The 22,970-nt window shown below is 37.9% G+C and overlaps 1 protein-coding gene across 5 annotated transcripts in view; it reads right to left on the reverse strand.

Moving 5' to 3' along the window:
- CHODL (chondrolectin) overlaps positions 1 to 17,212 on the reverse strand; it is a 29,710-nt gene extending 12,498 nt beyond the window's left edge. The window contains exons 1-2 of one of the 5 annotated variants that reach the window (XM_027102184.1): positions 7,679 to 8,208; positions 7,379 to 7,499 (exon numbers count right to left, since the gene is read on the reverse strand). Coding sequence is in view for 3 of the 5 variants with exons in the window: in XM_027102166.1 (XP_026957967.1) it covers positions 7,679 to 7,757 (79 nt within the window). In the remaining 2 variants the exon portion in view is untranslated. Of the gene's footprint in view, positions 1 to 7,378; positions 7,500 to 7,678; positions 8,221 to 17,103 lie in introns of those variants that run through there. The other 4 variants (XM_027102193.1, XM_027102166.1, XM_027102164.1 and 1 more) reach the window with 4 other exon arrangements.
- Positions 17,213 to 22,970: the final 5,758 nt, after the last annotated feature.

Raw genomic sequence — 22,970 nt, forward strand, 5'->3', positions numbered from 1 at the left:
CAAGCAAGACAGCCAGTTGTCCTCTTTGTCTCATTAACTGTGATCTGGACCCAGGAGCAACACACTGAATAATAAGAACAAATTAAGAGACTGCCCCAACTAATTGTTAATGAAAAATAACAGGCTCCTATGAGTGACCACGGGGAAACTGGAATTAAAGAGACGTCAAGAGGACAAACCAGTCTGAAACAAATAATCCTGGAGAGATGACCACGGAAGTCCCAATGGTTGATCCTAATAAAATTATTATTTTTTAAAAACTTCTCCTAATTTATTATTAGGGTTTGTGATGTCTTCATTGTTTAAAATGGTTGTTCCTGGAAATACTCTAGCAATGCCATTAAGCCTAGTGATTTTTATGCCTGTATTTTTAAAGCAAGCTCTGTTTCCATTTTTTATCTTCTACATCTTTTTCATATTTCTAAGTCTCAAAATATATCTGGACTACATTCCCTTGAGTTTTCAGTTTGTTCAGTTTTTTACTCCAAGAACTCTCAGACTTCAATTTGATTCCAGCACTTGTGAAATATTAAGTTGACCAATGAGATTGTTTTGCAAGATAATAGAAAGAAGCCAAATTAAAAAAAAAAAAAAAAAAGATTAGCCAGAAGTTTTAATGAGTAAAAATTATTTATGTAACAAAGCCAGCACAAGTTCGGAAAATGCCTAGGTATGACATATATGCTAAAAGTCTCTTCTCATTATCTTTGACGTACTAAAAATAAATGCAGCAGAGATTTATTACTTATGGTGAGAATACAAGAATGATGATGAAAATTACCTTATTTATAAAATTAAAATAGCACTTCTAATTAAATACATAAGAGAGCTTTAAGTGTCTTGTAGAAATTCCTAATATCACTATTAGGTACTAGGAATGTCAATCTGTAGATAAGTGTTAGTCTGTAGAGAAATAATAACAATAATAATTAAAGAAAAATCCATAGACAGGGATTATATTTAAAATAATTAAGAACTAATACTGCACAAGCCCTGGATCACAGCCAGCCTTGGCACTCTCTATGCCGGGCATCCTCGCTTTGGCTGTGGATGATGGAGTGGTCCAAGGGTCTTAGATGAGGGGATGCAGACTGTAGTGGCTGCATAGCAGGGGGAATCTCAGAGGATCAGGACAGTGACCAATTACCAACTACAGACAGATATTAACTCCAAAGTGCATTAATTGAATATCAGCTGTGTCCACAAATTTTAAACTGAAAAGTCACTAGCAGTTCAGATCTAGCAAAGCAGTTTTAAGGAAATTATAGATACATTGTAGTTTTTATGGTATCTCTATATAAAATCAGTTAAAGCTGACACTGGGAATTTCTTCATATCCAATTCTCTTTTACTACTGATTTCCACCTTATGGTGCAACTTTGGTCCAAGTTGCAGCAAAATCAGCAGAAACAGCAGCTACTGAACTGCTCACCACGATTTCAGCTGATCACACTTGGCTGTAATAGCAGTGGAACTCCCAACAGCTGGGAAACAAATGTTGCCCTAATTCCCAGAAAAGTCCCATTAATACGGATCTTCTCGAAGCAACTTTCCCACTTCGGTAAAGGCTAATCTTCTTAGGGAACACTTATAATTAGCTCCTTTCTCATTCTGTGAGATCACATAGAGAATTTCCTTTTCTCTTACTTTTAAATATTATATTCAGATAAAATCCTCCATCGACTATTTTGACCAGCAGAAAGCTAGTCTTCCATCTACTACATCTAATCTTCCATCTACTATCCTACCCCCCATAAAATATTCAGATAACCATAGAGTAGTTTTTATCACACTAAGGCTACCTTGATACTGTCTAACAATAATTTACTAAATGTTACCTAACACCTGTAGTGGGAAACCTCCCTTGATTGTTGGCTTATGTGCAAGAAAGACCTTTCACCCAGGATTCTACACCTCCTGGTTTCATACATACACACACACATGCACACACGCACACTCACACACAACTACATACATACACATGCACTTTAATTTAGAGATAATTTTCAGTATCGCCTACTAAAATAAACATTCCTATCATTATCACAGCTAAGATTCTGCTACTATTTCCATGCATAGATAATTCTGTCCTTTTTCTCAGTCATGAAAATTCCTTTAGAGCTAAATATTGGCAGAGTTTTCGATGCTTTTAGCAACAATGTAAAAGCAGGGCCAAACTCATAAAGTCATGGCAGTTTACTTTTTTCTTCCTGAATAGAAAGGATCTATGACTTGGCTTTGATTTGCTTATATTTATCAATTTTCTGGAAGTTAAGTCTTCATTTAGTTATGAAAGTAAGAACATTTTTCTTATACCTCACACTATAATCATATATTGTCAAATTAAATAAGCATTGAATTTATATCATATTTTTCAGTAAAAACATGGAAGGTTATGAATTCCTGTTGTTCAGTTATGATCTACCTTTAGTTGCAAAGAAAAAAAACAAGTTGTACAAAAGAGGACCTACATGATAAATCTTCCCCAAAGCAGACTGACCAGACTTTGGACATTTTACTAGAATCCCACAGAATAATTTGTTTTTCATAATTCTTTCTTACTCTACTCAAAATCAAAGGAATAAATATGCTGCAACTACAACATACAATGTGACATGACCTCCAATAGTAAAACTTTCAAACTAAAAAAGGGAATGTTCTCAATCATAAGTATTCTGCTTTCAGTGTTCAATATTACACCTACTTTTTAAGACATTTCATTATAAAAATGTTTTGTTATAATAAATTTTATTTTTTCAGGAGATTTTATAATGCAATTAATTGCATAGTGCACTATTAAGATTGTGCTCGAATCCGTTTTCCTATATTGATAAACAACCAAAACTGTAGTCTTGGTCATTGTTTGCATGATGGTGGCATCTGCAAGCCCTACATCTCCACCTGGGAAGTATCACAAACTTTCTGAGAAGGGGATGAAATTTATTTTTTTAATCCAGTATTTGAAATCAAGATCTAGATAATAAATTGTAAACCAAGTAGATAAATTGTAAACTGCGTGAGTGAAGAATTCAAGCATTCAATCACTAAGAGCTGGCTTGGAATCCCAGAACTGTACTGGAACTGTGGGGACGTTGGGGACATTATTTAAACTTTCCTGACCTCAGTTTTCTCACCTAAAAAGTGAGAGTGGTTAGGAGTTTTAAAGAAATAATGACAATAATAATAGCCTGACAGGGGACTTCCCTGGTTGTCCAGTGGTTAAGACTCTGCGCTTCCACTGCAGGGGGCACGGGTTCAATCCCTTGTCAGGGAACTAAGTCCCACATGCCATGTGGCACGGCCAAAAAAAAAAAAAAAAAAGCCTGACATTTATCAATAGTTTAGTGTGCAGGGCCTCACTGCCAGCACAATCCACACCTTTGGGTAAATTAGGAAAGATGATCTCTCCTGGTGATACAGGCTGCTCAGCTTTGAAAAAGTTATGCTCTCCTCCAGGTTGCCTCAGCTGCAGGCACAGGGACTGCCGCGTTGAGCGCCCCCTCACAGCTTCCTGGCCGGCAGCTGTGTCCATGAAACAACCTGCACTACTGTGTTTGAACCCCTTTAACCCTGCAACAACTCTGTGATGAAGGTGCTTTCATCCCATTTTAAAAATGAGGCAAGGGAGGCATAGAAATGTTAAATAATTTGCCAAACTCACATGGCTCACAAATGGTAAAGTGTTTAGAACCAAGCAGACTGGCTCCACAGTTCATACATGTCCCCAGATTTCTATGCTGCCTCCATGGAGGTCTCAGATATATTTTTCTAAGGTGAAGAATTTCATGAATAAAGGGATTGATTAATATGTACATTATTACTATGACCTATGTTACCACGTTCAGCATTGGTCTGTTATTGATACCAGATGGCTAACATATACTAGGGGTTGTACATTGAGGGTTTGTTTCTAAGCAGAATGTAGATTTTCTTTTACTGAACATTTAGACACAGGATCCATATTGGAACATCTATCTCAGATTTTCAGATCTTTTATGTCCTTAATGATTTTTTTATCTAGCCCTTCTACTTTCCAAGTAAAACAAACAAGGTCCAAACTGAACCTTTTCCCAATTATAAGGAGTCAAATTGTCAGGCTGTGCTACATTATCAGTAATATGTTAAAACAGTGAAAGAAACAATCTTGTGTCCATCCGTCCACCTGTGTGCAGAGTACCTAACAGAAGAGAGAGGATTGGAGAAAGTAAAATTGCTAGTGAGACCATCAGCTGAATTTCCACTTTGGACACCTTTATACAACACTGTCCACTTTCTAATGTTAATGTAACAGATATTGCCATCTTCCAGAAAAAGAATTACAAAAACAAAACCATAAAATGATGAAAAACAGCCGTTAAGGATTAATGGCTATGGTGAATGTGTAGTTTATTACATGACTGGTAATAAGATTAATTTGTTCTTTTCTTGCCCAAGAGATACTTAAAGTAATTGCATCTCTGAAAACTGCACTGTCATCACTTTATGCTTTTGATGATGTCATGGAAAATAGTACCCTAGGCTGGAATACGCTCAGCAGTTTTTTCTTTTTAATTTTAAAAAGTTTTTGTATCTCCCTTGATCTAGGTTACTGGTCACCACCCATGATTTTGCAATATTCTGTGGCATTTGCATGATCAAAACGGAAGTGTCTAAATCGCCCAGTCTTCTAAATAAAATGTTTGCCAATTTAAATAAGCTCAAATTAATACATATTAAAGTGTTCTGCAGAAATGTGGAGGTACCATGAAATACACTTATTGCTTTCTGCAGCATAAACAGGTTGATGGATCACTGCTGTGTGCACTAAAAAGAGAAAGTAAAAACAGACACACACATTACTTCAAAACACTTCAAATGCTTAAGAATATGCATGTGCTCTTCAAACATATCCTCCCATCTCAGAGACCTGAATTTTGAACTCTTCTTTTTCATATGTATCCTTATACCCAAAAGTAAAATCCTCTTATCTTTGTTCTAAAGGTGTCATTACCCACCAGTCACTTCACAGATTTAAATGATGGCAGACCCCAGAGATATCCTCTACACATCTGTGTGTACAACAAATCAGTACAGGTCCAAGACCTTAAAAATAGTTCCCAAGTTAGAATCACAAATTCACTAAAAAAATATTTGATCATTATCCTTATAGTTTATATTTTTATTGCCTATCCATGAATCAAAATAAGCATAGCCAGTAATCTACACAAATACTTTTCTATTACTGCTAGCTGCTATTAAATCTTATGGGGCAGATTATGATGATGTTTGAAATGTTCTTTCTCATTTAAATATTTTCACTTCATTTATAAATAATGCTCTCAACTTTAAAAAGGGTGGTGTAGCTAAAAGTATCAGAAAGTATCTTATTGAATAAAGTACTAAAATGAGAATTGCTATAAAGCATTATTTTGAGAGTTCCTGTCTTTTTTTCTGCAGTAATTATTTTGGTACACTGAATAGAAATTATAAATGGTTGTGCTGATATTCAATAATTAGAAAATGTATTCCATATATTGTAAGTATGCTCCTAATAATGGCTCCAAAGAGTTTGTTTCACTTGACAGACAGCTGAGTAGAATTTTGGTAAATGGTTCCTAATGGCATGAAAAAGTTTATGTACTTCTCAAAGCTTAACATCAACCAGGGAGACATTAGACCTACTTCTTCCAAAATGTCAGGCTTTAAACTCCTCTGTACTCATGCCATTATGGCTGAAATACATATTGTAAAAAATTAGTCTTCAAAGGATAAAATCACAAATCAATTTCTAATGGTTAGATTTCAATGTGAGTTTGTAAGGCCAAAGACAATTAAATTATTCATAAGAAAAACATAACTGTTTTAATATCAAGTAAACATCATCATTTATGTTAAATCAAATAGATCATGTTCAGTTAATTAGAAATTTTCCAGATGGCACCTACAAGATGCCTATAAATACTTAATAGGAAAACAGAGCAAAAGGTTTGCAGCAATTTATGCAATAATAGAACACAAAATAAACTTTTCATCAACAGTTTTTTCAAGTTTTTTTTTTAACTTTATGTATTCTTTTTCTCCCTTTGCAAAGTTTAAGGCATACAATAAGAATATACCTAGTGGATATTATTTAAGTCAATGAAGTGTTTCTATGTGTTTAAGAAACACCTTATGCTCAAAGCCTGATCTCTGCTGTTAATTCATTTGCAAGAATAAATCTGACAGAGACAAGGGCAGTCAGATAAGTAATTTACACATTCAGATGAGTTCTATGGTGAACTTATTTTTAAGCTAAAATAGGGGGAATGGGATCTAATGCTATGGCTTTTGTAACCTCCTTGTTTGATACTGTAAAGTTTTCATTTTATAAATGAATAATAATAACAGCCTGAAAAAAATGTAAGCAACACGCACTTCCAAGTGACATTTCACAATGTATTTAATTCCAGTGTCTCCTGAGGGCCAAAAAGTTAGTGGAGAGTGATTGATAACCAGACATTGAAGGATTATATTCAGAAGATGTAGAACATCACATTGCTGCAGGAAGATCAGTAACGATTAAGCTTAATATGCCAGTTTCTAAAGGTCTAGTTTCACTACTGATTAAGTTGCTGTTAGCTGTCATCTACCTCTACCTCTAGTGACACCTGTTACACAGATGCACAGAACGTGAAAAGGAACTCGTGCTTTTTTCATTAAAAAACTTCCCACACTTAAAACACATGCCCACATATATTCAACAAATATTTATTGCAACACTTTAATTAGCATCACAAGAGATTTCAATAAGGATAGCTATGCTCAATTTTCCTGTAAGGTCCTGTTTATTCATCCTAGGTTTTTGAGAATCTTTATGTTTTTTAAGAGACCTTCCCCAAAAGTAAGAGAGAATGAATGCAACACGAGTTGCTCAACAATAGGACAATGAAAGTGGAAGGAAAAGAAAAATCAAAGCCAGCTCCGGGAAGCTTGCCAATTCCGATCCATTTCCCTTGCACTGACTCGACCGACCTAATTGGGCACCCACTGTGTGCACAAACCTGCATCGATGACCATGTACACCTCAACCCAACTCGAGCAGACTTCATGTTCTGAGAAGTCCCCAACTTGGAATGAGGTGTGTAAGGGCGTCCTCACACAACGACCAGTCCCCTGGTCTTTGTCAGCCCTCCTGAGAACAAAGGCTGCATGCCCCTGGGTCTGTGAGCCCCACACGGCGAACAGGTCTGGTCTCGGAAATCATCTGAGTGAACCCTGTGCGGGCGAGGACTGAAGTTGAGCCAGGACGACATGGGGTAGCATTTCTGCAGCGGTTCCTCTGTCTCTGGGCTCCCTCTGCCTACGCCGTACCCCACCCCTTCTACAGGTACCAGCCCTACCCTGCGGCCAACTCTCTTACAAAGAAAGTCGACAGTAGTCCTAGACAACGCTGTACTGCTCAGGATGAAGCGGGGCTCGCTTCTCAGCTACTGAACCTGGCGCTTCAAAAACAGTTAAACTTTTCTGTGTGTTTAGTGGGGCTGGGGAGAAAGCAGAATAAAATCAATTCCCCCCTGCCTCCTCCGGCCCCCTACCTACCCCGCACGGGTTTCCAACCCCTCGGAGAGCCTCCACCCCAGGACAGGCCGGTCCGCACCGCCCTCGCGCCCCGCCGCCCTCTCTCCCGGCTCGTGCGCTCGGCGGATGGCCCCGGACTCACCGCTGACCACCCGGCGGCAGAAGGCCCCGTGGCCGCAGAGCAGTGCGGCGCCCAGCAACAGCGAGACCACGCGGCTCATCGCGGCGCGGCGGCGGCGGCTGCGGCGGCAGCAGGTGTGGCGTGGAGCGAAGGGGCCTCTGCCCGCCGCGCAGCCGGGGCTCTAACCCCGCTGTCTCCCTGCCTCCCCGCGGGGCCCTACTCCGGCCGCCCGAACCCGACTGCCCGGCCCCCTGCACGCATCGCCTCTGGCCAGACCTGGCGCCGGGCGCGCTGGTGCCGCGCGCGAGTGTGCCGGGCTAGAGCGCACGACCCTCAGGGTGCGCGTCTCGGGAGAGGCAACAGAAGTTAGGGGGTCCCGTGTCTATCCCAGAGGTGAGGCAGGAGCCTCGATTTGGATCCCACCGCGCCCTTGGCGCCTCTCCTCTGCCTCTGGCAAGTGAGAGGCTGGGCCCATGCGACCTCCTGGTCGCGGCTCCCGCAACAGCAAAGCAGCAGCTCTGCGCTGGAGGCGCCGTCTTATATACCCACATGCCGAGGCTCCAGCCCCTCGCGAGTAATAATTTTTAACTACTTCGTCTCTCCTGTCATGCGGAGCATCCCGGCCCCTCCCCTAAAAACTGGAGCCACTTTGCAAACAGTCCAGTCAGCGGCCCCACCTCCTCTCCGCTCCTCCCGGTTTCCTGTTTCCATTCGCTAGACGACTGGATACTCATTTGTGTAAAATGTGACAGCTTTGCTATTAAACTCTGGCGAAAGTTGGATCCATTTGATCTTCTCAAAGATTAATGTCCACGGGGATGCCAAGTTGTGGGGCCTTTTTTTTTTTTTTTTTTTTTCTGTGCTCAATTGTTTGCTCATATGTATTGCTAGATGCAGGGCACTAGCCACTATTTAAAATGGATTGGCGGAGTGGGAGCCAAAACATGCTCCGTGAATTATACAGTGTGGCAGGTTTTTCTCCACCTAGGTTCTGCAAGTAGATTACTTCCAAGCAGGCTGTTTGACTAAGTTGCCAAGGAGTAAATTAAAGAGAATATTTGAAACAGTTTTCCCAAATGATTTCAATCTCAGTCTTTGTAGCTCTAGGGAAAACCATCAACATAAAATAAATTTTCTGAATACTTGGGAATTTCCTGGACATAAAGGTATGTATTTCTTTGTAATCATCTATCAGTGACCTGGGATTTACATCAGAAGTAAACCATTCTAAAACCTACAAAGGCACTTTTCCATAACATGGCTTGGTCTTTATTGTAATAACAGTCCACCCAAGGATGCTGCATTTTCCTGGAGTATTGAAAAACAGTTCCTGAGAGTTTTATCTATATCTAGTCCATGATAGGAACCCTGAGGGGGCTCTCATAATGGGCTTCAGTAGAACTGGTATTTTGCCATTATGTTGCTTTAAATGCACCAGGATTTGTTAAATGAAATCCTTTGGTTTTAATGATTTTGAAATCCTTTGTTTTTTACAGCACCTCTCTGTCTTTTGTTTTCATAAGCCACCAGTACACTCAACACTTGTTGGACTGTTTTCTTAGGGAAAAAAAAGTCAATCTTTCTATAGTAAAGACAAGTCATATAGAATAAGAAATTCTAACACTTGGAAAGATCTTAAGGATTATTAAATCCACCCTACTCAAGAAAGCAGAATTCCAAAATAATTATAATATTGTCTATTACTTTATTTTCCTTATACAAATATTAAAGATAATTTATTCCAGGGCCATGGGCAATTGGTAAGTCATGTAAAGGATATGGATTTTGTGAGTTTCTCCACCAGCTAAAGGTCCAAAAGAAACAGGTATTGCTGGGATCTTGAATGGAAAATTAAAAACATTAAGTCCTCAAAGCAACTGGAGGTATATGTAAGCTCAGCCCTGTAAATCATGTCATAGAGTGTCACTGGGTATGACTGTAGTCAGAAATTTGCTCCAGGTGCCTTCAGAGTCCAGTGTGGAGGAAAAAATGTAATGATGACTGTGTGTATAAAGGCTATAGTGGAAGAAGTGTGAATGAGTATCGTGGTTAGCCTGGAGGAATGAGGAATTAGGGATTTTTGCAGGAATTCTCTAGCCACCTTCAGGTTCAGTGTGATGATCCTCATTGGCTGATGACCTGGATGACTGCTCCAGGTGCCTGAAGGACTAGGTAGGGTTCTGAATGGGAGCTCCTTTCATGCCATCCTACTCCCAGATAATCATGTGGCTCAGAGCTATCATGGAAAGGTCCCTGTTTGGGAATGAATGCCAGTGGATTACAATAGAAGCACTGGGTGTAATTTTCCACATATGGATAACCCCCCAAATGTCCCTAATGCCTAAAAAGCCGTCAAGACCTTGAAGCCATTATTGGCAAGGGGGAGCCCCATGGTTTTTGTACTTCAGAAAATCCAAATTATATTAATAACTATATCCTCAATATGGTTGCACAGGCTTCCTAGTATAGTTTCTTATCTTTAGGCTATGATTATATCGGTTCAGGGTGGCCACGCCCATTAATTAGGGCTACTCAGCAGTTATTCTGGTAGCTGTTTGACTTCTCAGAACAAATCATTAAAGGCTCTTTTCAGATATGATGTTTTTGAGGAGACCAGCTGACAAGACCAGGTTCTTTATTTGTTTCTGCATCACTAGAAAACATCTGGATGGATCATCATTAAATTCATAGAGCACATTTTGGGTAGTCATAAGTATAGAATATTAGTGGTACTTGATATTCTCTTTGAAGAGCATGGGGCAGAGGGTGTCTGTCTTAATTTTTTTTTTAATATAGCATATAGTAGGAGACAAACTTAAAATTGTCAGCAAAATTCCTTTTCAAAAATACAAAGTTATGGAAAGTTAGGGGAAAGCAACAAATGTTAGTTTTTTAAACAAATGACTTTCATTGTTTTTTTCCTGTGAATACACACAAGGCATCACAGGAGACAAATTACTTTCTCATAGCAAACATATTTTAGTCCCAGAAATTTAACTGCTTTTGGATCAATCAGGAGATGAGGGCTCCCACAAGAGTAACCAAGAGAACCTAAAGTTATGTGAAGAATGTTTGTGCATGTGTAGAGCTGGGCTTTCACATTCCCTGAAACCAAGGTGTGACAAGACCATGTGACTGGTGACTGGCAAATCAGGAGAGAGGTCTGTTGCAAGTCAAGATTCTTTGCCCAGTTTAAAAAAAAAAAAAGCAACTCAAATGAGAAATTCAAACTGATTAGGCTAAGGAGTTCAACATTGATTCAACAACCTAAAACATTACTCTTCAAGGCCCAGAATAGAAAGGTGATCTCAACAAGAGTGATCCCAAAGAAATCTCAGGCAGAGTCAACCAATGCATCTCCAGAAGCTCTGAAACATCAATTGAGCAACAGTATCTGGAATCCAAAGTCTTGGAAAGTGACATCAGGGCCCTTAATAAAACACTATGGAATCCGTATGCCCCAAATATACAACCTCCTCCTTCATTCTCCCTATTCCTTTTCAAACGTCTGCAATTCTCAGCAAGCATCTGTTTTGTGTGCCCATTAATAAGCCTCAGGAGCAGACAGTCTGAATTACAGGTACTGATTTGCACTCAGTGGCTTCTCACTTGGGCAACTCTGTACAGTGGCTTCAGCCTCAGCTGGGTTCACTCATATGTGTTCCAGAGCAAAAAGTGACAAAGGTGGTTGTCTTACTCGGTTTGGGCTGCTGTAACAAAGTACCATAGATGGGTAGCTTACAAACAACAGAAATTTGTTTCTCACAGTTCTTGAGGCTGGAAATTGGAGACCATGGTACTGGCATGGTTGGGTTCTAAAGAGGACACTCTTCTGGGTTTCAGACTGCCAACTTCTGGTTAGGTCTTCACATGCAGGAAAGACAGCTAAAGAGCTCTCTGGGGTCTCTTTTATAAGGGCACTAGTCACATTTATGAGAGCTCCACTCTCATGACCTAATTACTGCCCAAAGGCCCCACCTCCTAATGCTACCTCATTGGGCAGTAGGATTTCGACATGAGAATACGGAGGGGGATACAAATATTCAGTCCATCGCAATGGGCTACAAAGGGGATTTGTTATATTTAAAATTATTACAACTTTATATTAATATATTTGAAATGTCATTGGAATCCAATAGTAACTAGTTTATTCATTCTATTACACTTTAAAGATGGCAAATGATTCTCCTGAGCATTATCAATAGCACTGCCAAGACATAATAAATATTTGAAAGTGAAAAATAAAACTATTACAATATAACCACTTCAGCAGTAGGCGAAAACTGTTTTTTTTCTACATAATGATTAGCTGTCACTTCCAGGAAGAGACCATTGAATCCAAGGTTTCTCCTCCCAATTCTTCAGAGGTGACACCTTGGCATTTGTGCAATCCTGTGACTGCCTTGAATGCAAGGATGAGCAGCTGGTCAAATTCCCCAGATTTACTTGTTCTTTTCAAACCATGTCTGTGCTATGGAATACATGACCTGCCTCATTCAAGAGCCAGTTCTACTCTTCCTCATAATCCCAGGAGAAGCCTTAGTCTTTATAGGGCTATCTTAGGGAGCTTCACTGTTCATAATGCTGTTTGAAATTTAATGAAGAATTATATACACTATAAAAAACTACCTTCCTATCATTTAAAAGTTTAAATTTAGGAACTATTGAGTCTGTTACATGTTTTGACCATTCAGGTGATGGGTTAAAAATATTTACGGAACTCAATTACTAGAAGTATATACTATTGGATCTGAAGAATCATATGAATTTATGTGAATGTGTAATTAAATATCAAATCAGTAAATTGAAATATCCTTTTAGTGCTTCTTTATTAACTGAAAGCAATGCAATCAGTACCACTGTTATCAATTTACCATGGGCCAATACTTTTTATTCTAATCTTGGCTGAAATACTAAATCTGGTCTTAACATACGTTAATACAAACAAGCAAAATTGAGGTAATTAAACCAAAAAAAAATTATAAGCTAAAGTCATCCCTACTTCAAGTATCCGGCTTGAATTACCTAGGTATGTAATTGACAAATTCCTTATTGAGTACTGTAATATGGAAAAATTATTTGGCTAGCAGAATCATTAATCCAAATTCTTAGTTAATATGATCTTGGGTAAGTTTCTTCATTTCTTTTGGTTTTCACTTTTAAAATATAAAAAAAGAATGAGTTGAAGAAGTTCTGTGCCTCCTGACTGAATGGCATTTGGCCCCAGAAATATTTCACAAATTTTTTAAATCTTAATCTTTATGTGTACTAAGAATCATCCCCAGCCAGGATGTCAGTAATATATATAATATAAATATATACACACTAATTTTCCAGATGTATACAGATGCAAGTTTAATTTTTAAATGTCAATAAATTCATAAAAAAATTTTTCCACGTTTTTTATCAATATTTACTGAAAGAACAGTTGTTATTATGTGGGGTCATGGAAAAATATGTTTGTTAAAAATAGAGCATCATAGTCAAAGAGGTAGGGAATCACTGAAGTAGATTATTTCTAAAGTCCTTTTCAGCTTTATAATTCTCTCACTCTAAAGTTAGGAAAATCTAACACTTCTTTTCCTTCCTTCGTTTTTTTCTTTTCTTTCTCCTTCCCTCCCTCCTTCTCTCTCTTTCTTCCCTTGAAAACAGACAGTGTCAATTTATAACTAATGGGTCCACTCTCTTATTTGATTTCCAAGTTAATCAGAAAATAGGCGTCCTGGAAAATTTTCCTATGATCCTGTGAGTAACAGATCGATATATCGCAGATGCCACATAAATGTTAAATCCAAACAAAGCAAAATAAAACTGAGTGCCAGGTTGAGTGAAAGAAAATACAACTAAGAGACCATAAACCTATAAATAAATATTTGATGAACCCATATTTCCTCCTATAAAAGTGCTCCATTTTATTCAGAAGGAACTTGTATAGGAAGAGGAATAGCTAAAGACCTAGAAAACATAAAATATGCCTTTGTTGTGTGCACAAATGTTCGGTGTTTCTCCAAATATATCAAGTGACTAGAAAACAATGGTGTCAGAGCAGCCATAATAGCAATAAAATGGGTTATGTGGAATGACATATAAAGTTAGAGAATTTGGGGGAAAAATCAAAGTTTTTAGGACAAAAAAATCAATTTATATATCCTTCTGGAGGTACATCTGTCACTTCAGTATTTGTTCATACACTGTTTCTCAGGGTAAAGGCTTATGTGCCAAATGCATGTGTACACTGCAGCACAGCAAAATGGAAACTTTAGAAAAAGCAAGGAACACAACTGTCAGGTAACTGGTAGCTACTGGCATCCATAAAAGTCTCTATCCTCTAGACTACGCTTTTTAAAAATATATATACAAGTTATCATTTATGTGTAATAAAGTCTAAATATTCTGCATTGTAAAGAAGCCCTTTTAAAATAAACCTGAACACAAAGGGGAAAAAAACAGCAAAAGTTAGTACATTTCTATTGTCAAATCTCTTATATCAGAAAAAAATAAACTGACAATATTACATAAGGAGTTGATGCTATAATATTTCTCTCCAAAGACTGAACACATAAGATTCATGAGACAGCCTTAATTTTCAAGAGCTTTCAAGAACAGAGAGGCAAGAAATCATCATGAATCTATTAGCTAAGCACCTCCTATCTTTTCTAACAGGTAGGAGTCATTTACTCTGATACTAAACAAAAAGAATGGTTTAGATTTTTAAATATTTGTGAAGTCTAATGATACAACAGTTGCAAAAAGATATAAAGTTCTTAATACAAAACTGGGATGATCATTGTGGATTCAGGTTCATTTCCACTGGGGCTCATTAGCATGTAACCTAATGATTTTTGAAAAAAAAATAATACATAATTGGGAACAAAATGGGGGACAGAGGTAGGCCTGGATATCTTCATCCCCAACTCATTCCCCGACCCATCTACATCAACCCCTCCTAAACAGATTACTTCACCCGGCTTACTCTCACACATTGAGGGTCACTAGAAGGCTGGGGTCTTCTCCCAGACTGTACATTGATTTCTCTAACCCAACTTCAGAGTTCCGGGTGCTAAGAAGCTCTTTACGATTGCTCATAAAATGAAGACACCGTCCTTTTCTTTCTGCCTAGATCTGCAGAAAGACCTTTCCTCCCTGACCACATAATCCACGTCCGCCCCTGCTTATCTCTCTCCCAGTTTATTTCTATGACTGCATCTGTGACTCATTCAACAAACGTTGAAGGAGCACATATTGTACTTTTTTTTCTGTTAAAATTGAGGGTATACTTGTTTGGTTGTTTAACGTTTGTCTGTCCCCCCTAGACTATAAATTCTGAGCTGGTTTTATTTTCCACCAGTAGGTGCCTGATAAATATTTATCAAGTAAATAAGTGTAAGAATGAACGAGTCTCTGAATTAAGTTTTTCACCTTCACCTGAAGCCAGATTTTGGCACTTCTCCCTTTTCATTTTCTGCTTACAGGAATGAGGGTGGGGGTGGGGGGGTGGGAGGGACCTTGGATACGGCATCCAGCACAGGAAGGACAGTCTCCTCTCCTCCATATTTCCTCCATCCCCTGGCAGGGATGAAAGGAGGCTTCCACAAGTCTGAAGAACCCTCCAAACCTTACTTTTCTTTACTGATAACTGACAGATGTTAAGCTTGCAAAGGGACAGGTTTTCAAGAAGAATTCACATCACTTGCATTCAAGAATCTTAGTTTAAACCTTTCCTTCCTATTCTGCAGAAATTGCAGAGTCTCCCACATTTTAGCTTAAGATATTTTTTCTAAGAGAGAATGAACATGAATCCAAGATTCAAATGTACATTTCTTGATGAAAATGTTAGAGACTCTAAATCTTGTTTTTCTGTCTCCACAAAGCTACGTACTTGCATCAGTAATGTCTTCCATGAATATGGTGACCATACATCCTGATTTGCCTGGCAAAGTTCTACTTTGCGCAGAGCAATGCCTGTCCACAACTTTTTGATTGACTGTTACCTCCTATATGAGACTTATTTTTTAATTTCCAGAAAAAAATTATGTTCCTGCTCTGATTTTTTAAAATGGTATACTATATTTCTTCTCCAATAGTTAGTTAGGTATATTATGTCTCTTTATGTAAACACATCAATTTCCTTTAGGGCAGATTAAATAATATCATGTCATAAATATCCTGTATCCCAGTGCCTAGGAATTCATAAATGTTGACTTCAATTAAGTGTTTTCAAAAGCTACAAATAGAAATTACACAATAAAGTTTTACCTATCTGAATGTTAATATAAAATTTCACTACCTGTATGTATTCTTATATAATGTTTGCTACCTGAATGTAAGATACTGAGGATATCTTATAACTATAAATAGAAAATGTGCATTTATTGTTCAAATGGTTATCTGAAATTCATGCCAAAATTATTAGGATGCAAAATATTGTATTTTTATCAAATTGCTGCAAACATTTTGAATTATGAAACTACCTACTCCTTTGCTGAGCCCCACAACTGCAATTCCTAGCATGGCATTGAGGTAAAATCTAAAAGAAACAGAAAGCACCTAAACCAAGTGGCCATAATGACCATGCTTCCTTCCAAAGAAACCTTAGATATATTTTGTGGAACACTTAGGATTCATAAAACACATTTTGAAAACCAGAGTTTCAATCAATAAATAGCTATCATATCCTGAGCTAAGGATCAAAATGTTCAGAATCTACCAAAAGCAATTAAAGCTCAAATAGATGAAAAAAGTTTTTGAGATTCAGAAAAAAATAAAGGATAGTTGAGTCATTTAATAACCAGCAGATGATGCAAATATAACTGGACATTCTAAATCTATACGCTTTTAAGAGGGGAAACTATTCATTTTTGAACACTTGAGAATTTCAAATTTCTCCCTGGATTTATAAAAATCAAAAAGGAATACCAGGGGCTTCCCTGGTGGCGAGGTGGTTGAGAGTCCGCCTGCCGATGCAGGGGACATGGGTTCGTGCCTCGGTCCGGGAAGATCCCACATGCCGCGGAGCAGCTGGGCCCGTGAGCCATGGCCGCTGAGCCTGCGCGTCAGGAGCCTTGCTCCGCAATGGGAGAGGCCACAACAGTGAGAGGCCTGCGTACCGCAAAAAAAAAAAAAAAAAAAAAAATTTAGCTAAATATGAACTATTTGTCTTTTCTGTCTCACCTTTAATGTTCTAGTTTCCAATTGCTGTTCTAGGTTGTCATAGCAACAAAATGCTATTTTCAACAAGTTTTGGTGGAAAACCTGTGTAGAACACCTAATTTACCTGAAGTGAAATATATCCAGCTGGTTGCATGTATGACAGATTTTTAAATTTTTTTTAAAGAATTATTTGATTGTATTATTCCTGATAACTACTGCTTCTTAAACCTTTTATGACATGAAATAACTCTTACAGTTCATAGACAATAACAGGAATATCTTCAGTGCATACATACCTGTAGTCACTCCGAAGAGTTGACTGGGATTTAGGTTCTAGCTTCCCCCAACCCCAGTACATCCAATTATCCTACACACCATCAACACGTAGTTTGTCTGAAATACAGATTTCTCATATATTCATTATTTTAATTTCTTAACTTGCTCCTGCTGTCAACATAAATATACTTGTAGAAAACATAAGACAAATATTTTAGAAGGAAAATGTATGCATAATGCCACCACCAAAAGCTCCTATTAAAACACACACACAAAGGTTTTCACGTATTTTATTGCTCAAAAGCTTTCAATTACATTCTGGCTGATAGACTAAAATTTGAATTCCTTCGTCCTGCATCCAAAGCCCTCCAAAATTTGACCCTCTTTACCTTTCTAGATTTATTTCCATTTCCTGCTTTCATAAATCAGCCAGCACCCCCAACCAGGTGACCGACAGTCTTTGTTTTCTCACCATGATGCACACTGCTACAATTTCCCCCACCTTTCCATGCCTATCTTTCACTATGCCTATCATAAACATTGGCTCCTCTTTTCTCAAAAAAAGTCATCTCAGATCACTCTCTCACCTTTCCCAAATGGATAAAACACTTATTTTGTCCTTGAATAAAATCTACCTTGTAGAATGTTTTGGACTATCAATTTTCACAAGTTACTTAGCTGCTTACATGCATATATTTTACCTTCTCAAATGGAAGGTAAGTTAGTTCAGAAACAGAACCATGTTTGGTGTGTATTTTTTCCAACCCAGCAACAGTGTTGTCTATTTCATTTAATAGAAGAGCCTTCAGAGTAGAAGTGGTGTTCCAGATCCTTCCTGCCTTCCAGTGATGAACTTTGATAACTCACTTTGCACCCATACATTATCAGACATATGGGAACAGTGCTGGGGATTAAAGGCAAAGGGATGTATTGTTCCCTCTCTCTTCTTTTAATTGCATTATCTTCTTTTATCCCAGATATTGCATGACTGTTACAAACAACCACTTACTTCATGAGTTACCTATCAAAGGGGACCTTAGCATACACTCAAAATGTATCGATACATAAGGAAAGCTGTAAAAACAGGTTAAGAGCTAGTACACAACATCAGAAAGAGTGGTGTTTCTTTTATGCTTAACTACAAGCCAGGTAGTTAAGCCAGGTTTCATGACAAGACAGGAAAAATAAAATATTCTGTACTCTTCTTTCCTTTTCCTACACACATAAGGAAGTCACCTGACATCCTTTCAGAAACATGATCATCTAAGCAACTATCCCCCGCAGAGAATAGTCTACAGTCATCTGGCTAACACCCACTTTCCACTCACAGGGCAACTCTGACAACAATCAGAGAGTAAAAGTAGAGCATTTGAATGAGGATATATTAGTTTTCACATGAAGTAGCTTATTTATTGTCATCAAAGTGAAAAATAATAAAATGTGATTTGCTTTCTTGCACTTATGTTAATGTGCACAGTTAACCATGAGCCTTGGGCATGGAAAATTTCTTTATCTTAGCATTTTTAAAAGTTAAGCTTTATTGATTCATTGTATGAATAATACAATTTGGAATATCATTCCTCGATATATCACTAAAGAATTAAAATATCATGCATTCTGTATTATGTGTTTTTTGAAAGTTGTGGTCAGACTACAGACAGTATTTTGTGGACTTAAACTTTTAAACCTTGATAGATTATTTTAAGTCACAGTGTAAATTAGTAAATAATACAATTTTGAATATGAAATCTTTTCATTGGCACTTTAGAAGAGTAGAAAAGGGAATGCATAAAGTCTTACCAGAAGTAGCCTAACAATTATGAACCAAGGCCAAATTATCTTATTAAAAATATATGTATATGTATATTCCAAAATATTTGGTTTGGTGTTTTATAGTAAAATATTAGCTGGGCTGTTAAAGCTAAACTCAGGTCTTCATAACATATCATGTTATTGGAGACTATGAGTCTTTCTTTCTTAGGAGAAGAATAGCAATAATAATATCAGTTTATAATTACATTCAGAACAGGCACTATTCTGAAAGGTTTACATATGTTAACCCACTGCATCCTCACAAAATTCTTATGACACTCCTGTTACCCCCATTTCTAAAGATAAACTGAAGCACGAGGATGCTAAGTAACTTGCCCAAGGCTACACATGGCTAAAAGACGATAGCTGGGATTTGAACCCAGGCAGTCAGGCTCTAAAATCTGTGCTCTTAACACAATATCAAACCACCTCTCAAGAGGAAGCCCTCCTGAGCAATAGACATGGAAAGACTGGAGCCTCCACTAGCCACTGTTCCCCAGGACAGACTTTTTCCCATTCCACATACCTAATCCTCCATCCATCACACAGCCATTTGCCAATTCTAATCAAAAGTAAGTCAGTGTTTCCCAGAGATGATCTAGAGGGTTTTAGGTGAAATATTTTTTAAATGTTAATAGTTATATATTTACTCTTATATGTATTAAGAAATCAACATAATTAGCACATCAAAAACATGATCTTACAGATATTACTGCTTGAACTAGACTGAGTGACTAATTTGGATCATTTTCAAGAAAAAATATTAAGCAAATAATAGGACAAATGGGGCAGAAATATTGAAGATGGCATGTGACCAATGGAAATTTGCTGAACATTAACCTCAGCAGTGCTTTTTTCTGAGAGCTCGATTTCCAGATAAACCAGTCCTGGAGTATCTCAGTTAAACTCAGGCAGGATTATTGTAACTGTGTCTCCTTTGCCACCCTTTTCTTATATAAAACTAGAAGCTTTCTCCTGTCACAAACACCCAGGGCCACTAAGGCAGTCATACCCATTATCCAGTTCTGGTCTTTCCAAAGAGAAGCCTATTTAGGACCCAGCAAGGCTCATGTCTCTTTTGTTCTCAGAACACCTAGCCAGGCCCTTTTGTAGAGGCCCAAGCAGCAAACAAGGGTAAACATGAAAAGAGATGGAAAGGAAAAGGGAATTGTGTGACACTTGGGAGACCAAAAAGGGAAAGCCCCTGCTCTGTGCTGAGTGGTGTCTTAAGCACTGTACTGACTAGCTAGTTTACTCTTCCAAATAACTGAACTGAAGACATCGTTGTCCCACTTTTATAGATAAGGACACCAAAACCCACAAAGCAAGCAGAGTGTACACCAGGCTCTTTGATTCTGAAGCTGGAGGACTTCTACTGTACTGAGCAGTAGAGACTGAAGAAGGGAAGCAATACATAGAGGATGAAATGAAGTTGAAAGAGACCTTGAAAAGATATATTTCAAATCCTCTTTTTTTAATAAGTTAAAAATTAAAGTAAGGTAGAGCCAAATGGTCATGCACGCAGACCTACAACATGGATATTCAAATGGCCAGTTCAGTGCTCTTTCTAGCACCCTTTTTGGAAAGGCTCCGGTACTGGCTGGAAGGTAGAGCTGAAGAAGATGCTTAAATTAAGTCAGATGGAAGGAAGCACTTCTATGCCAAGTCACAGAGCTAGGATACGCCTAATGGCCGGAAGCCATGGAAACAATTTCTGCTAAACAGGTTATAAAATAAATAGGCAACTGCGTGGAACTTTTCAAGCAGTGTCATTTCATGATATTGGAACAAAAAGTACTGAGCACTTCAGTGGACTGGCAGGGAGAGGAGCTGACAGTTCATCACAATCTTTATTAGAAGTCCTGCTTCTTTATTGTAACATTGATTAGTACTTTTTTTAAAATTTTAAAAGCTGAGCAAATTTGTTTCTGCAAAGACAAACTACGACAGACATTCTCCCCAGTGAACTATAATATCACCAACTAAAGGGCCATTTTTGTCTTTATATCCCCAGAGCATCTTGCCCATGGTTAGGGACATAAGGTTTGTTGAATTGAATCCAACACATTATAAAAGTTGAAACACCTGTGCAGGAATAAATGAAGCTCCTCTAAGTGTAAGTGAAAGAAAAATCATAAAATAAAAAAGCATTTGTACCTCTAGCAGTTTGTATTTATCTTCTTTTAAAGCTATCTTTTGAGTAAGTCATTATCATAAAAATAATTTTGGTCAATTATGACATAAATTATGTTAAAATTATAACTTTGCTACTCAATGATTCAGTCATATTTTACCTTTTTCATTGGTATTTTAATGCATAATGCTGCTATTAAGAGGCATATTAACCCACCTTGTAACTCCAGACAATCCTCTTTAACTAAACTTTTTGTTTATAAAGTGATGCTAGATATAAACTTTCTATTATGTTAATTACTTTGCATTTGTATTTACCCCACTTTGTCTTTTAATATTTTATAATAACTGATAAAGCCATATTATATGGAGTCAATGAGCATTAGAGATAATGAAATTCAAGTAATTTCAAGCCTAAATACTTGAAATTCTATTTAGTTTTTATTTCCCTTTTCCTTTTCTAGCGATGACAGCAATGTAAAGCTATTTCATTTAAAAGGTCACATTTCACAAGAAACTAATAGTGCCAATTTTGTAACCCTGAAATGCATGATTCCCTCATTGAAAACAGTCTTTTCAAGGTAAGAAAAAAAATCTGTGGCCTACAATTTGAGTGACTTTTGTTTTGCTGTTTTAGTATGGTTCTACTTCTTCCCAGCTCTTTTCTCTACAAGGAATGTTCTAGGAGAGCGAGTTCTGTGTGGAACTAGAACGGTGAAGACTCTGAATGGCATTGAGAAAATTGCCCAAGGAAACAAAGGAGGATACTGTAAAGGTAATAGCTTCCTCTCAGGGTAAGTTTAGAAACTTTTTCCCCCTAAAGTCCAAAATTATATTTTATTTGGCTACTACCCACTTAATCATTTGAGATAGGTTGTACTACTTTCACAAATATTTACTCCCCACTCACACCTTTTACGGGAGGAGTAAAATTCCTATTCAGTTGATTGATGTTGGCCACGTGACTGACTGGCCAACAGAATGTAAGGATGTGACATAAGCCATATCCAAGCAAACACTTAAAATGTGCATGTGTGATTTCTCTTGTTCTTTTGCACTTTAGATCTTTCCACAAGGAAAGAGCTCTCCCAGTGGCAACTGCTCCTTCAGCCTGTAGGATGACGGGCTGTAGGATGACGGACATGTGACAGCAAGCCGATCCTCAGTGACAGCTTAGAGCGTAGCCTCCGCAGCCAACCCACAGGACCATTTTTGGAAATTAACTGTATGTTGCTGTAAGTTACTGGCATGCTTCAATCCATTGTTATGTACCATTAGTACAACAAAAACAAACTAATACAGAAATTGATACCAGAAGCGGGATGCCTGAAGGAAAACGTAAAATTAATGACATTGGCTTTGGGGCCAGATGTGGGTGGCAGGAAACTACACATTTTTAGAGATTATCCTGTCCTGTTCCACCACTGAATGTTGGGTGGGGGGTCGGGGGAGGGGCAGCTGTGTTGTAGAGATTATCACAAGATTTTGAACTTCAAGTCTGATGTCATAAGAGCATAAAACTTTGAGGGGAGGAAGGGGTCTTTACTGGCATAGGGGTGAATATTTTTTGTGGCAGGAAGAAAGGAAAGTTATTATTTGTCATCCAAAGAACAAATTATGGGTAGATTGAATAATTATACCACAAATATTTGTCCTCCCTACCCCATCACTGAAGAAGTACGTGTTTCCACACTATTGATGTTTGCCTTGACTATGTAGTTTGCCTTGACCAAAGAAATATGAGAGGATATGACATACAACCTACTCAGTCAGAGGCTTTAAAGGTGCTTATGTGTTTTGGTTTGGCCTCTTATCTCTTCCTTTCTGCCATCAGAAGAATACGCCCTAGTTAGTTAATGTTTATTCAACCTGCATCTCAGAATGACAGATATATTGAACACACCTAAATGTGCCTGGAGCCTAGAGAAGAGATGCCTCAGCC

The sequence above is a fragment of the Aethalodelphis obliquidens genome, unplaced genomic scaffold (genome assembly GCF_003676395.1).
Source record: "Aethalodelphis obliquidens isolate GAN/ISIS:26980383/991018 unplaced genomic scaffold, ASM367639v1 scaffold1, whole genome shotgun sequence".
Taxonomy (NCBI): Eukaryota; Metazoa; Chordata; class Mammalia; order Artiodactyla; family Delphinidae; genus Aethalodelphis; species Aethalodelphis obliquidens.